Source organism: Cenococcum geophilum (assembly GCF_001692895.1).
Source record: "Cenococcum geophilum 1.58 unplaced genomic scaffold K441scaffold_20, whole genome shotgun sequence".
In the NCBI taxonomy this organism is placed as follows: Eukaryota; Fungi; Ascomycota; class Dothideomycetes; order Gloniales; family Gloniaceae; genus Cenococcum; species Cenococcum geophilum.
The window spans coordinates 1306274-1320655 of NW_027137578.1; the positions used below are offsets into that span (position 1 = coordinate 1306274).

Below are 14382 nucleotides of genomic sequence, written 5' to 3' on the forward strand. Positions count from 1 at the left end.
TTATAGCGTTACTATAAAATCCGGGCTAGGGCCTTAAGCTATGTTAATATCCGCTTAAAGTAGTTAGCCACAGAGTTTACGCGGAAAAACTCCTTCTTTGCTTATACTGATAGTATTAGTAGGTAGGGGCTAGCAGGCTTAATTCCAAGGCGAGGGTTAAAGCTATAGTTTGCAAAAAACGGGGAGATGCCTATGCTTTTATTAACTTAGTTATTTATAGTAAACTCGGTAAGCGGTAGGTAGTTAACCTAGTCGTTCTATATAAAGCTAACAAAAGTACAGAGGTACTTATTTACGGCAGCGTTAATAATTTTAGTTTGGCTATCTATTTCTGGGTACTAGGCTAAGCTTAGTCTTAAGGTTATCTTAAGGCGTTTACTTAGTCATTGCCAGAAGTTACTAACAAATTATATACCATAATTGGAGATAATCGTGCTTAGTGTACCGTAGAGCTTATATACGTTATTAATAAAGCCATTAACTAGCTCCTTTATTAAGAGTCCTATTACTAGAACAAAGTGTTGCATTTTAGTTAGGCGGTCTATAATAATAAGAATATATTTATATACCTTGCCATAGCGTTAGTATACCGGCAGCGTTATAATATAGTTAATTAAAATATCGGTCTATAGGCGAGCGGGTAGTTCTAGTAGCTTAAGGAAACCGGGTAGGGTAGAACGGGGGGTTTTAGTGCAAAAGTATAGGGCATAGTCTTTAACGAAGGTAGCTATAAATTAGGAGATTCCTAGCTACTAGTATATTCGGTTTAAGAGGTTAAGGGTCTTAACCCAGCCGGGGTAACTAGCGGGGCCGCTGTTATAAGAGCGATGGATAACTTCTAGGTAGAGGTCTAGGGCGTTAAGGACGAAGAGATATTAGTAAAAGTAGATCTGTCCGTTAATAATACTATATTCTAACTTATTACAATAGAGTAATTTCCTAATCTTCTTTGGTTAACGGCGAGCTTTCTAATTATATAGGGCCGCTACTATATCTCTTACGAGTTTATTCTCCTAGTATCCTAACCAGATTAACTCGTCTAGTGACTTTTTAGCTATTTTAGGGTCTAGAGCGGCTATAAACTCCGCATCGTTAGAGTTATGGGACTTATATAGCAATTCTTCTAAGATTATAGGGTTAATTTTCTAGGGCGGTATAATAACTTAGGCTCAGTAGCGGAGGCGTTTATTATTAGCGTCCTTAGGCCTTATTTCTAGTAGCCAGCTTAGGGTATTAGGGAGCGTGGCTTTACTACCGGGTCTATATATAATTATAAAGTTAAACTATAAAAGGAACTCTGCCTACCGGACTTAGCGTTAATTTAGCTGCTTAGTAGTTATAAACGTCTATAGGTTCTTATAGTCGGTAATAATTTTAAACGGCTCCTTAGTTCCTTATAGCTTAGGACGCCATTTCTCTAAAGCCTTAATAATAGCTAAGAGTTCTTTGTCGTAGATCTTGTAGTTATACTTTGGCATAAAGTACTTTATAGAGAAGAATGCGACCGGTCTTAATTTACCATTATTATTATATTGGGAAAGGACTCCGCTAGAAGCCCAATTCGATACGTCTATCTCTACCACTATCTTCTTCGTATAGTCATAGTATGCTAATACTAGTGCTAAGGTAAAGGCTCCCTTAAAGGCCTCGAATAATTTAGCTTATTTTAGTCCCTATAGCCATCCAATATCCTTCTTTAGGAGTTTTATTATAGGTATAGTAACGGCAGAGTAGCCTTAGATAAATTATTAGTAAAAGTTTGCAAAGCTAAGAAATTATTATAGTTCTTTAATTAATATCGGGTCCTTCTATTCCTATAAGGCCTATACCTTCTTAGGGTCTATAGTTATGCCATTAGTTAAGATAATTAAGCCGAGGTATTTTGTTTTAGTAGAGTAGAACTTAGACTTATTAATATTAATCTGAAGTCTAGTATTACCGAGTCTTTAGATAACTTTATTTATATACTTAGTATACTTAGTGCGTGTTTTAGAAAAGATAAGGATGTTATTAAGGTAGGTAGTATAGTAGTCGTTAAGGGCGTTATATAAGATATAATTAATATAGTTCTAGAATATAGTGGGTATATTATAGAGGCCGAATGGTGTAACTAGTATCTTATAGAGTCCAAAACGGGTAATAAATGCTATAAGCCACTTATAGCCCTCCGTAATCCGGATTCGGTTAAACGCAGCGATTATATTAAGTTTAGTAAAGTACTTGGCACCATAAAGTGCGTTAAGTGTCTTATAGATTAGTGGCAGTAGGTACCAATTCTTAATAGTGACTATGTTTAAGCCTTAGTAATTATAGTAGATTTATATACCGCTACCGGGCTTAGTAGCGAGGAGGAGTAGTACAGTAGCTAGTAAGGTTGATTCGCGGATAAAACCCTTATTTAGCATCTTATTAATTTACTTTTTTATATACCTAAGTTTAGCAGGTAAGAGTGGTCTATTTTTATAATACGGGGCCTAGTTTCCGGGGATAATCTTAATTTTATGGTCCTATGGTCGGTAAGGGGGCAGCTTATCTACGTTTTTAGGGAGAAAGTGCTTAATATATTTGTGGAACTCCTTTAGTAAGCGTTATAAAATGTTTTCACGGGTTAATCCTGGTTTACCTTTTAGGAATTTTTTAACATTAGTGTTAACTATCTTCCGGCGTAGAGACTTAGGCTTAGGTTTTAGGTTTGTTTTAAGGAAATTATAAAAATAAGGGGGTAGCGCTTTATAGGCTTCTTTTATTGTATAGTCGCCCTCTACTAGCCAGCGGAAAGACTTTTCTAATAGGTTCGGTACTTCTATTAGGCCTATAGGCAGCTCTTTAAGCAGCTATCGGTGTTCTTTTTATTTAACTAGTTCTACTAGCTCCGCCATATAGATCCTTATTACCTTTACGCCTTTTTATTTATAGAACTGGGTAAAATTAACGGTATAAGTATATCTAATGTCGTTTAGTTTAGGGCGTATTTAGTTCTCTAGTGCTACAGCTAGGCTAGCGCGGCTTAGTCGGCCCTAGGGGGCGGAAACACGGCGGCGGCCCTATATGGTATACGCGGGAGATAGATATAAGGTTAGGTGTTATAGGGGGGAGGTCTTAATTGCTCTGGTTTTGGTCTTGGCTATAACGCCTTTGGCTATTATACACGCGGTCGTGTATATATATAGCAGATGACTTAGAGTTAAGTGTCTTATTAGCTGGCCTAGGTTAAGTGGGTATATACGGGGGACTTATAGTTTTAGCGGTATTTGTATTCTTAGGGGTAGGGCGGTGGTCTAGTCTTTCAGAATCTCTGTTTTGTTTACTATGTATATTAGCTTACTAGTATTAGGTACCTCTTTTACTATCAGCTAATAGTATCTAAGCGTTAGCCGTGTAATACGTCTATATAGTACTACTCGGTTATAATTAGGGATATGCTATAGGAGATAGTTATAGGTATAGTAATTGGAGTTAAACTTAAGCCCTAGAACGGGGAAGTTTATACTTAGGTTATGCTTTTTAAGCTAGGGCATTTTAAGAATTACTAGTGTCGAGGGTGATAACTTTATAATATAGAAAAGTATAGATTCTGTATAGTGGCCGATTATTATTTTTGCTGTAAAGTAATAGGTAATAAAGCTAGATTAGAGTCCGTTAGTAAGGCGGAGTGGTTTTAGGACTAGGAGTCTTTTTATTATAATATTGTACTTCTTTATAAGCGAGTCTTCGTCTATAAACGCTAGTATTATACTACCACTATTAATAAGGCTTACTGTTTTAATAAGAACTTCTAGGAGTAGGTTACGTAGTAAGGAGAGGTAAGTCTAAATAAGGATAGAATTTCTATCGTTATTTACTGTTTTAAGATTAAATAATAGCTGGCTTAGAATAAGGTTTAACTAATCTAGTAGTATAAATCTAATCCTTTTATCCTCCTCCCCATATAGTTTTAACCCTTAAAGGCGACTTAGTCTAAGGGTTAGCCTTTTAATAGCTACGTTATAGGGCTTGGCTAGTAGCTATGGTCTTAGCTAGTATATCCTAACGTATTGGTCTCTAACGGTATATATATGCTAGGGGGTACTTTGCCGATAATATGGCCGGTCTCGCGGTTGGTAGTAACACAGAGTACTTATCTATAGTTCGCGTACGGGACCATCGGCTAGGGCTGCGTTAGGGAAGGGAATCGTAGGGGTGGGTTTCTATATCCGAATCCACGTCCTTATCCATGGTTACCGCCTTAATTACTATCCCCTCTGTTAAAGAATCTGCTGCGGCTAGGGGGGGGGTTAACGCGGTAGCATTAGAAGGGGATTTAGGTTTTACTAGGGGTTATAAGTATCTTTCTAATAGCTAGGTTGACTATACGCTATATAAAGTCTGTTATTTATGCAATGTCTTTAGATATTATTAGGGAGGCTATTACTACCGCTGCCGAACTTAACGGCGTCTAGGTCTATTAGGTTATTTTATAGTAATACGGGTTAATAGCCGCTAGCGGCACTTAGCTTAGCGGTATTTAACTTAGTATAGTAGGTATAGTTCTATAGGTTATAAGCGAACACATCTATCTGCTTACTCTAGCCTTTATAGTTAGCATTGCCGATTTTACAGCTAAGGGTAAGGGCTAGGTCCTTTATCTTAGAGGAAATATTCTTCTTAAGTAAATCTACTTTTTGTTCCTTGGTCTTGTTTACTTTAATTATTAACTTATTAAGTTCTGCTTTCTAGGACCAGTAGTTACACTCGCCTTAGCTTAAGGTATCTAACTTATTTTTAGCCGCTTGGGTTATATCTATAGTTTTATAGTATCCTCTTATATATATAAACATAGACTCTTAGTTAGAAAAGGTCTATTTACTTAGGTTGTTTGGGTATATACGTAGCGTATTAAGGCCATATTTAATATAGTTATAAGCCTTATCCGTTAGTATGTCTAATATATAGAGGATTTTGTCTATTAGGGTTTTAAAGCACTTTATATCCCTCTAAAAAACGCCTTAGATTTTTGTTTCCTATATTTTAAATTTTTCTTACTTTTTAATTAGTGATTCCTTGCTATTAAATAGGGTTGGATCTTTTGCTTTACACTTTTTTCTACAGGGCTTAGTTAAGAGAGGGGAGCCTATAGTGGGGTTCTTGTTGGTAATAGTCTTGGTAAGTGTAGTAATTTAAAAGCTTAGGTTTTGTATAGTCTTGGTATATGCAAGGGCTTACTATTTGTATTATTTAATATGTGGTTTAAGTGTCTTAAGGGAGTTAATTCTATATTAAGCTTTTTTAAGTTAGGACTTTATAGCTTAGCCTTTATTATAGACGGCTTAAAGGCCGCTCTTAATACTGGTTAAGAAGGCTGCATATGTGGAGAGTTACTAAAAGGTTCCTGCTATATTAAGGTCCTTTAGGTATTTAGGACCGTTCCTAATCGCCTAGGTGATATTAGTATAGAAAGTATTAAGGAGGCGGGCGAGCGCTTTGTGAGGGTTCGTCGGCGGAACGTCGTCTATATTGTGGTCGCCTATTCTAGGAGATTTAGGTAAAGCAATCGGAATCTGTAAGGCTGACTATAATACTAAGATTGCTGAGACTGTACTGAGGCTATGCTAAGACTGTGCTGAGATTGTCTAGGACTGTAGTATAGTGTTATTGGTCGCGCTAGGTCGCGATTATACTAGGAAAACGGAGATAATGGATTAGGAAAAATAAAGATCGCAATAGGGTGCAGTTAGAGATACTATAAACTGTTACAGTGCTACAATAAAGTAGACTAAATAACTACATTGTGGTATAAAGAGGAGAAGAAGGTGGAAAGGGGGTATTGTATATAAATAGTAGGGCCGGCCGCTAAGGTACTAGTGGTGGCCTAGCCAATAGTAGGAAATAGTACGAGACAGTATGAAATAGTATGCGTTAGGTTAGTGCCGTAACAAATACCGTATATAAGCAGGCTTTTAATAAGCTTAAGAAACGACTGGTCTCCGCTCCCTTACTTACCTACTTTAACCTAAAACGGCCCTTAATGCTAGAAACGGATGCCTTAAATAGTATTATTACTAGCATTTATTCTTAGAAGTAGACGGATAGAGAATGGTACCTTATTACTTACTACTTAAAGACTATAATAGATGCTAAGCTAAACTACCTAATCTATAATAAAGAAATATTAACTATTATCTCTAGCTTTTAGCACTGGCGAGTATAGCTAAAAGGGACCCCTAAGCTTATTTAGGTAGTCTTAAATTATAAGGCCCTAGAATACTTTATAATAACTAAGGCCCTTATAGCCCGGTAAGCGCGCTAGGTAGATATTTTATCTTAGTTTAACTTCCTAATTATATATAGGCTAGGCGCTACTAACCGTATGGACGTTTTTATAAGACATAAATAGGACCTAAATAACTAGATAGCTATAAAGATCTTACTAAAGACCTAAACGCTCTATAACTAGAGCACCTAGACCCTTAGATATAGGAAGAACTAAGTACTAAATCTCTAAGCGCCGAGATATATTTTATTAACCCTATAGAATTTAACCTTATTAATAAACTACTATAAGTAAACCGTACGGACCCTTCTTTATAGGAGTACTATAAAAAGGCAAAGGACATTACTAGCCTATAGTCCCTTAAAAATGGACTACTTAAGTACTGGAAACGGCTAGTAGTAGTAAAGGAACAGAACTTATAAACCTAGCTTATTACTAAAGTATATACCTAGGTCTCTACGGCTTACCCTAAAAAAATAAAACCTGTAAGATTATTAGTAACCATTACTACTAGCTTAGAATAGTTATAAATATTAACCGTTATATATAGAACTGCAATAATTGCTATAGGTTTATAATTCTACGAGATAAGACCTTAGGATTATTAAAACCTCTTCTAATACCTAACCACCTTTGGTAATATATCTCTATAGACTTCTATAACATTAGGAAAAAATTTACTAATATCTAATTTTACTTTTTTGCCATTTTAGCATTTTCTAGCATTTCTAGCATTTCTAGCATTTAGCAGCTAAATGCGGCATTTATTACTAAGTACTAGCATTTAGCTGCATTTATAATTAAGTATTAGCATTTAGCTGCTGTCTGAACGAGTTCGAACAGGAATTTGTGGTCGCAGTCACGTGAGCTAAGCGAGCTCAGGAAACCCCTTAAATTCTACCACTTTATGTACGATTAGAAGAACAAGTCACCACCATCCCAAAGAGCATACGATACTATACGTATTTCGTGCCCCGGGATATGACTCACTCGTGCTATTAAATTAGTACGAACAGCTGCATTTATTACTAAGTACTAGCATTTAGCCGCCAAATACTACATTTATAATTAAGTATTAGCATTTAGCTGCTAAATGCTAGAAAATGCTAAAATGGCAGAAAAGTAAAATTAGATGCTAGTAATTTTTTCCTAAAGTTCTACATAAAGTTTAAAGTTCTACACGAAGTTCCGCACGAAGCTCTGCGCGAAGCTCTACACGAAGCTCTGCACGAAGTTCTACACGAAGCTCTACACGAAGTTCTGCACGAAGCTCTGCACGAAGCTCTACACGAAGCTCTGCACGAAGCTCTACACGAAGCTCTGCACGAAGCTCTACACGAAGCTCTACACGAAGCTCTGCACGAAGCTCTACACGAAGCTCTGCACGAAGCTCTACACGAAGCTCTACACGAAGCTCTACACGAAGCTCTGCACGAAGCTCTACACGAAGGCTCTGCACGAAGCTCTACACGAAGCTCTACACGAAGCTCTGCACGAAGCTCTGCACAAAGCTCTACACAAAGCTCTGCACGAAGCTCTACACGAGGCTCTGCACGAAGCTCTACACGAGGCTCTGCACGAAGCTCTACACGAAGCTCTGCACGAAGTTCTACACGAAGCTCTGCACGAAGCTCTGCACGAGGCTCTACACAAGGCTCTACATAAAGCTCTGCGTATAGAGGCTCTGCACAAGGCTCTGCGCGAAGCTCTGCGTACGGAGGCTCTACACGAAGCTCCGCATCGGGTCCCCGCTATATTCCCGATAGCCTCTACACGTGCCTCTGCCAAGTATACCTCCTATATACAGAGTGCACTTATAATACCAACAAACCCCACGCGCCAACCAAGCTTACAAAGCAGGTGCGCGCACCACCGCGCGGCATCCTCCGCGAACGCGTCCACCAAAGTTTGTATGGCGCGCATTCATCCGCGATGACTGAGAATGCTCCTCACTTCTGCTCAAAGTTTAAATGAAGCTTAGCTTTTATATGGCAGTGCCTATCACCAGATATTTTCTGGTGGTGAACTGCAAGATATATAAATTATCCCTCTGCTTCTTCTGCGTCCCATAAGCCAAGGTCGTCTAGATCTTCAAGAACCTCCTCAACGCCGCTGCTCTCCCCTTCTGAGACGCTCCTCTGCCTTTATATAATTAAGATCGTCTTTAAGCCCGATCCAATTACCCCAATTAAGTTTTGCTTTCCACTCCTGGCTCTCCCCTTGCGTATTACCATGAGGGAAGACGGCATCTGGGTTAAGCACGCCAAAAGGATCGACTGACGAGAGCCACTCGCGGGCGCTCCCCCTCATCAAAGGACCCATAGCTTTAGTAAGCCCATCGATCCAGGCGTTCCTAGAGTTATGGCGTTGATCAACTGGAAGATCAGAAGTCTCTTCCATAAGGCTGAACCACCTGCTGCGAAGGCGCTCCCATTGCTCCCTTGCCCGCAGCGTCTGCCTCTCCTCAATCGTCTCCTCCTGCTCCTCCTCAAACTTGCGGCCTGCTCTTACTTGCTCTAAGCCCCAGGATTGATAAACCTCAAGGCCGCCTTCTTCAAACATAAGGGCGTAGTCCTCCCAGTGCTTATTAGTAAGTATTCCATACTGGATTTCTCTTTGCCAGATATGGCAGCATGGAAGCTCATACATTTGGAAGAATTTACACCTACATTTGGCGTCGTCTTTGTACCGCTTAAGGGGGATTTCGTCCTTGATATACTGGCGGGCGATCTTAATCTGCTGAACGAGCTTTTCCTAAACTGGAAGAGGAAACTTCTTTAACTGAGGATACTTATTTGCCTCAGGAAGATTGCGAGTTCGTAGAGCAGTAAGGCGCTGCCGCGCGCGGGCGTCCCACTGGTTCGCTGTTTCGTGTATAATTCGAACAGTTCCTTCAAGGCTAAATATACCCTGAATCTTCTTCTTTGCTTGTGAAGGCTTCTTTAAAGAACGGTGCCACGATTCGACTGTATTTGTAGTAGCAATCTGAAGGAGTAGAGGAACATGGGCACGCATATAATTTGCCCATAGAGGCAGCGTCTTAAACCACTCGTAGTATAAATACCGAACCAAATTAAATGTCTTTTCTTTGGCAGGGGTTTTAACGATATTCGGCTTGGCTTGTGGCTTATATATATCCTTTCTTGGAATTACAGCACTGCTTGGCAGAGCAGCAGGTGCGGACGACGGTGGTGCGGACGGTGGTGCGGACGACGGTAGTGCGGACGACGGTAATGCGGACGACGATAGGGGGGTGACTACATTAACGGTTCTCTCTCTCTCGCCTTTGATCATATCTTCAATTGATTTATGAGCTTGGCCGGGCCTTTTTTGCTCTATCTTATGAGCTAGAATAATCGCCTAATTAACAGCGTCCTTCGCAGAGGCTTCTGTCGTATGGTAGTAGAGAGCAGAGTAGATTTCCTTTTTTATTTCCTGGTTCTTCACCCTCTTCTCAAGCGTTCGGCGGGAGTGCACCTGGCAGAGTAGGTGGATAACCTCATCCTCATTCTCATAGGCACCGCGGAAGGCCTTTTTAACGGCAAGCTGCTCGGCAGCGGAGTCGTCGGTAAGAAAATATCGAGGTTGCCAGTGGCTTATCTCGCGTCTTCCTTCATTACAAGCTTTCTTGATCTGCCGCATAGCAGCTGCAAGAATATTGCTGTCCTCGCCGTCGGTAAGAAGGTGAGCAACTGGGAGGAAGGTGCCTCCAGGATCGCGTACCTGGAAGGTGTATAGAGGCCACTTTAAGTGATTCGTCTTGTGCGTTGAATCAAGCAGAGTAAGCCTTCCATACTCTCGCAAAGCGTCCAGTCGATGAGGCATATAAAAGACAACTCCAGTGGACCTTTCTGGGTCCCCTGGAGCCTTCCTTTTCTTCTTATTCTGCTGAATAATATCGTCCTTCTCAACGTCTAGAAGCTCATACTCCCAGCCATTTTGATCCAAAAATAGACACGTCTTTGCTAGCTGATTTTTGGCGTCATCTTTATGGCCAATGGTACGTAAATCTGGATGAACCTTTCTGAATGCATTTGCCCAGTTATTAAGATCTTAAAGCTTAAGATATTCACCGCCAGCATCAGTTAATTGCTTCCTCCCGTCTTGCATATAAGTAGAACCTTGGAGCGCTGCGAGAATCTCAGCCGGCTGGCGCTGCCTCCAAATCTCGTGCTCACAACGAAGACGCAGGGCGTTATTCCGTTTTATTTGATCCATATAATCAAGATCGTGCTTATGAGGATCGCCAGTAAGAGACAGAGTATAAGAATCAAGCAGTATCTCAATTCTAAGGAAGCTTTTACAGGTGCCGCCGTCTCGAATCTTTTTTGATCGGGTCTTCTTTGCCTTCTCATCTTTGTCCTTTAAGATATTTCCTATATCTTTTATGCTTTTATTTGTTTGCGGCTGCATGCGACAGTTCCAATGCTGAATCTCAACACCATCCTTTCGAATGTACTTCTTTTGATATGACCAGACGTTGCTAACATAGGGAAAGTAGGTATCAAATTCGGCTTTGGTAAGGCGTAGGGGTTCGGCGACGTCGTGCAGGCGCTGGCGCCATTGCTTAAGATCAGGAGGGTTTTGAAGGATCTGGTGATGATGTTCAAGACCTTCGAACTGGCTAACTACGCGTGGCTTGCCCATAGTGGCGATAAGTAGGAATGTGGTGAGGAGGGTACAGGAGCATTCTCAGTCATCGCGGATGAATGCGCGCCATACAAACTTTGGTGGACGCGTTCGCGGAGGATGCCGCGCGGTGGTGCGCGCACCTGCTTTGTAAGCTTGGTTGGCGCGTGGGGTTTGTTGGTATTATAAGTGCACTCCTATATACACCTAGGTAGCCACCTCATTTTTTACCCTTCCTTACATCCTCCCTACCTAGGAAGACACCAGAACGACAGCCAGCAGACGACCGTCGCCGGAGCCAGACGACCGTCGCCGGAGCCAGATGACCGTCGCCAGAGCTAGACGACCGTCAGAGCCAGACGACCGTCGTCAGAGCTAGACGACCGTCGCCGGAGCCAGATGACCGTCGCCAGAGCTAGACGACCGTCAGAGCCAGACGACCGTCATCAGAGCTAGACAACCGTCGTCAGAGCTAGACGACCGTCGCCAGAGCCAGATGACCGTCGCCAGAGCTAGACGACCTTTAGAGCCAGACGACCGTCATCAGAGCTAGACAACCGTCGCCGGAGCCAGATAACCGTCGCCAGAGCTAGACGACCGTCGTCATCGCCACACGACCGTCACCAGAGCCACACGACAACCATTCAAACGACCAGCCAGCGAACACGATAAACGATTCAATCGATCAATCGAATCAAGGTGACATAGACAGGTAGGCACAGATAGGTAGGCATAGACAGGTAGGTATAGACCGACAGACAGATAGATAGGTAGGTAGGCAGGCAGGCAGGCAGGCAGGCAGGCAGGTAGGTAGGTTAGTAGGTAGGCAGGTAGGTAGGTTAGTAGGTAGGCAGGTAGGTAGGTCGGTAGGTAGGCAGGTAGAAGAGAACCGTCGCTATATATTAAATTATCTAAAATAATATAATTTATTTTGCATCAACTGCATAGGAAGAGTAATACTTATTTATTGCTTAAATTAAGCAAGATATATAGAATGCGCGAGAAGGGCATTATATATAGAATGCGTAAAAAGGGTATTATATATAGAATGCGCGAGGAGGGCATTATATATTAATTGCGCATTAAGTGCAAAATGCGTAATTAGCTGCACTGTATTGTTAAATACAGTAGTATACCGCACTGTATTATTAAATACAGCAATATACCGCACTGTATTATTAAATATAGTAGTATGCCGCACTATATTGTTAAATATAGTAGTATACCGCACTATATTGTTAAATGCAGCAGTATACCGCACTGTATTGTTAAATACAGCAGTATACCGCACCTTAGTCAATACTATACGCTATACGTTATAGTGCGCGGAATACACATTTAGCCGCCAAATGCTGCCAAATGCTATAAAAATGCTGGTAAATTTTTTCCTAACAAAGCTACTTATAGACCGCGACGGATATAATATAGTTATAATTCTAGTTAACCGCTTTAGTAAACGCCCATCCTTAATTCCCTATTATAAAAATATTAATACTAAGAAGGTAGCCTAACTATATATCTATTACGTCTACCGCATTTATAGACTACTAGATACTATTATATTTAATTATAGCTCGTAATTTATATTAGCCTTTTAGAACGAGTTTACCTAGATCCTAGGTATTAGGCTAAAGCTCTCTATAATATACTACCCCTAAATAGACGGCTAGACGGAGATTATAAATTAATATTTAAATTAGAGACTCCGGCCTTTTATTAACTACTTTTAAAATAACTAGGGCAAACCATTACCCCTAATAGACTACGCCTAGGCGACCCTACCCTATAACTTTATAGGATTTATATAACGAAGCCTTATAGCAGGAACTACGGTAGACTTATTATTGGGCTGGGTATATAGGTAAATAGGAAGTTAATAACGTAATAATAACCGGTGGAGTGGTTGCCTAATAGATTAACTCTAATTATATTCTAAGATTTACTATAAAGGAGAGAACTATCTAGGTAGGGACTATGGTCCTTTAAATACACAACTGTACTTCTAAGAAATCCCCTTTATACGTTAGGTATATATTATACGTATTATATATACATTCCCTTTATATACTGCGTATACTGCGTATAACGTTATATAACCTTAGTTACTATTCCTTATTATATAGCTCTATCGGCTCTATCCTAGACCGTACCTAAATTAACTAGCTAGCTTCTTCTAACTCCTCTCTTAATAGTTATAATATTATACTTAAAGCGTCCGTAACACCATCTCCCTTCTCTTTATCTTTGTCCTTAAAGATTTTAAATATCTATAAGGTGAGGATGTAGATAAAAAGTCCAATGATAGAACAATGGGTATTGTCGGAACGTTAATCATGTAACGTGGTCACAGGACCACGTAGCGAGGTTAGCTAACCTGACCTTAGAGCAACCCCTTACTTCTAGTAAAAACAATTAACTACCAACTTTAATACCGCATACGTACCACTACAAGTGATATTCATGCACGTTAATAAAGCGAGTTATACCAACACTGATTAGTAGACGTATAGATCAGGAAATACGCAATAGCAAAGCTCAAAACCACACATTAGCTTAACTGCTAACGCGTCAGATCGCAGAGCTATCGCCCTATTTCAGTTAAAGGAGAAAGCTACGTTACCCTTAAAGCTCAAGACCACGTATTAGCTTACTAACGCGTAAGATCGCCTAGAGAATCGTATCTTTACTTAAAGAGAGCTATATTACCCCTTAAAGCTTAAGACCACGCATTAACTTAACTGTTAACGCGTTAGATCGCCTAGAGGACCTTAAAGCTTAAGACCACGTATTAACTTAACTGCTAACGCGTAAGATCGCCTAGAGGACCGTATCTTTGCTAAGAATCGTCTTCAGTCTTTAGTCTTTAAAAACTGTAGATTTGTTAAGGGGACACGCATATACCCTTACACTCTCACCTTTACACCCCCGACCTTAACCTCGACCTTAACCTCAACCTTAACCTTAACCTTAACCTTAACCTTAACCTTAACCTTAACTTTTAAACAACGACTACCCTTATATACAAAGACACGATAATATAGAAATTAACTAGAAGGAAAGAATTGCCAAATACGGTTACGGAATTAACTTAGAGACGGCTATAGATAACAATCTAGCGGAGTATATAGAGACTAAAATACACCTATATACATAGCACAACCTTACAGACTTTTTACTATAGATAGTGTATTAGGAAGACTTTAAAGACTTTACACCAAAGCTCTTTAAATAAGTACAATCTAAAACTAGAGTGGGAATCCGTAACTACCTAATTAAGAAAGGAGTATACGTTATTAAGTAAGATAAGAGGCACACCCTTAGCAAGGTGCTAACGGACGTCGCCTATAAAGAAGAGTTTTATAAATAGACAGATAAGGAGCTTATTGCGGCCCTTATAAAGGTAAAGCCAATAATTACAATAACTCTGTAAGACTAACTTAATTCAACCTTAGATAAGCTTACTACACCTCCAGCCCCACCACTAGGTACTCCACTAACTCCAC

General features: G+C 40.2%; 2 protein-coding genes across 2 annotated transcripts; both read right to left on the reverse strand.

The window, feature by feature from the left end:
- Positions 1-8353: 8353 nt before the first annotated feature.
- Positions 8354-8899, reverse strand: K441DRAFT_677277 (uncharacterized protein; the record flags this gene model as incomplete). The annotated part of the gene is made up of 1 exon (XM_067651048.1): positions 8354-8899. One exon carries the CDS (start codon positions 8897-8899, stop codon positions 8354-8356), a length of 546 nt encoding a protein of 181 aa, XP_067504230.1.
- Positions 8900-10034: 1135 nt separating this feature from the next.
- K441DRAFT_659615 (uncharacterized protein) lies at positions 10035-10942 on the reverse strand. Its single transcript, XM_067648566.1, has one exon. The coding sequence runs from the start codon at positions 10895-10897 to the stop codon at positions 10304-10306; it is 594 nt and encodes a 197-aa protein (XP_067504231.1). The 5' UTR covers positions 10898-10942; the 3' UTR covers positions 10035-10303.
- Between the last annotated feature and the right edge of the window lie 3440 nt (positions 10943-14382).

Bases quoted from the DNA above. Each gene is read 5' to 3' on its own strand.
- K441DRAFT_659615 (XM_067648566.1), bottom strand. From the start codon at position 10,897: ATGGGCAAGCCACGCGTAGTTAGCCAGTTCGAAGGTCTTGAACATCAT.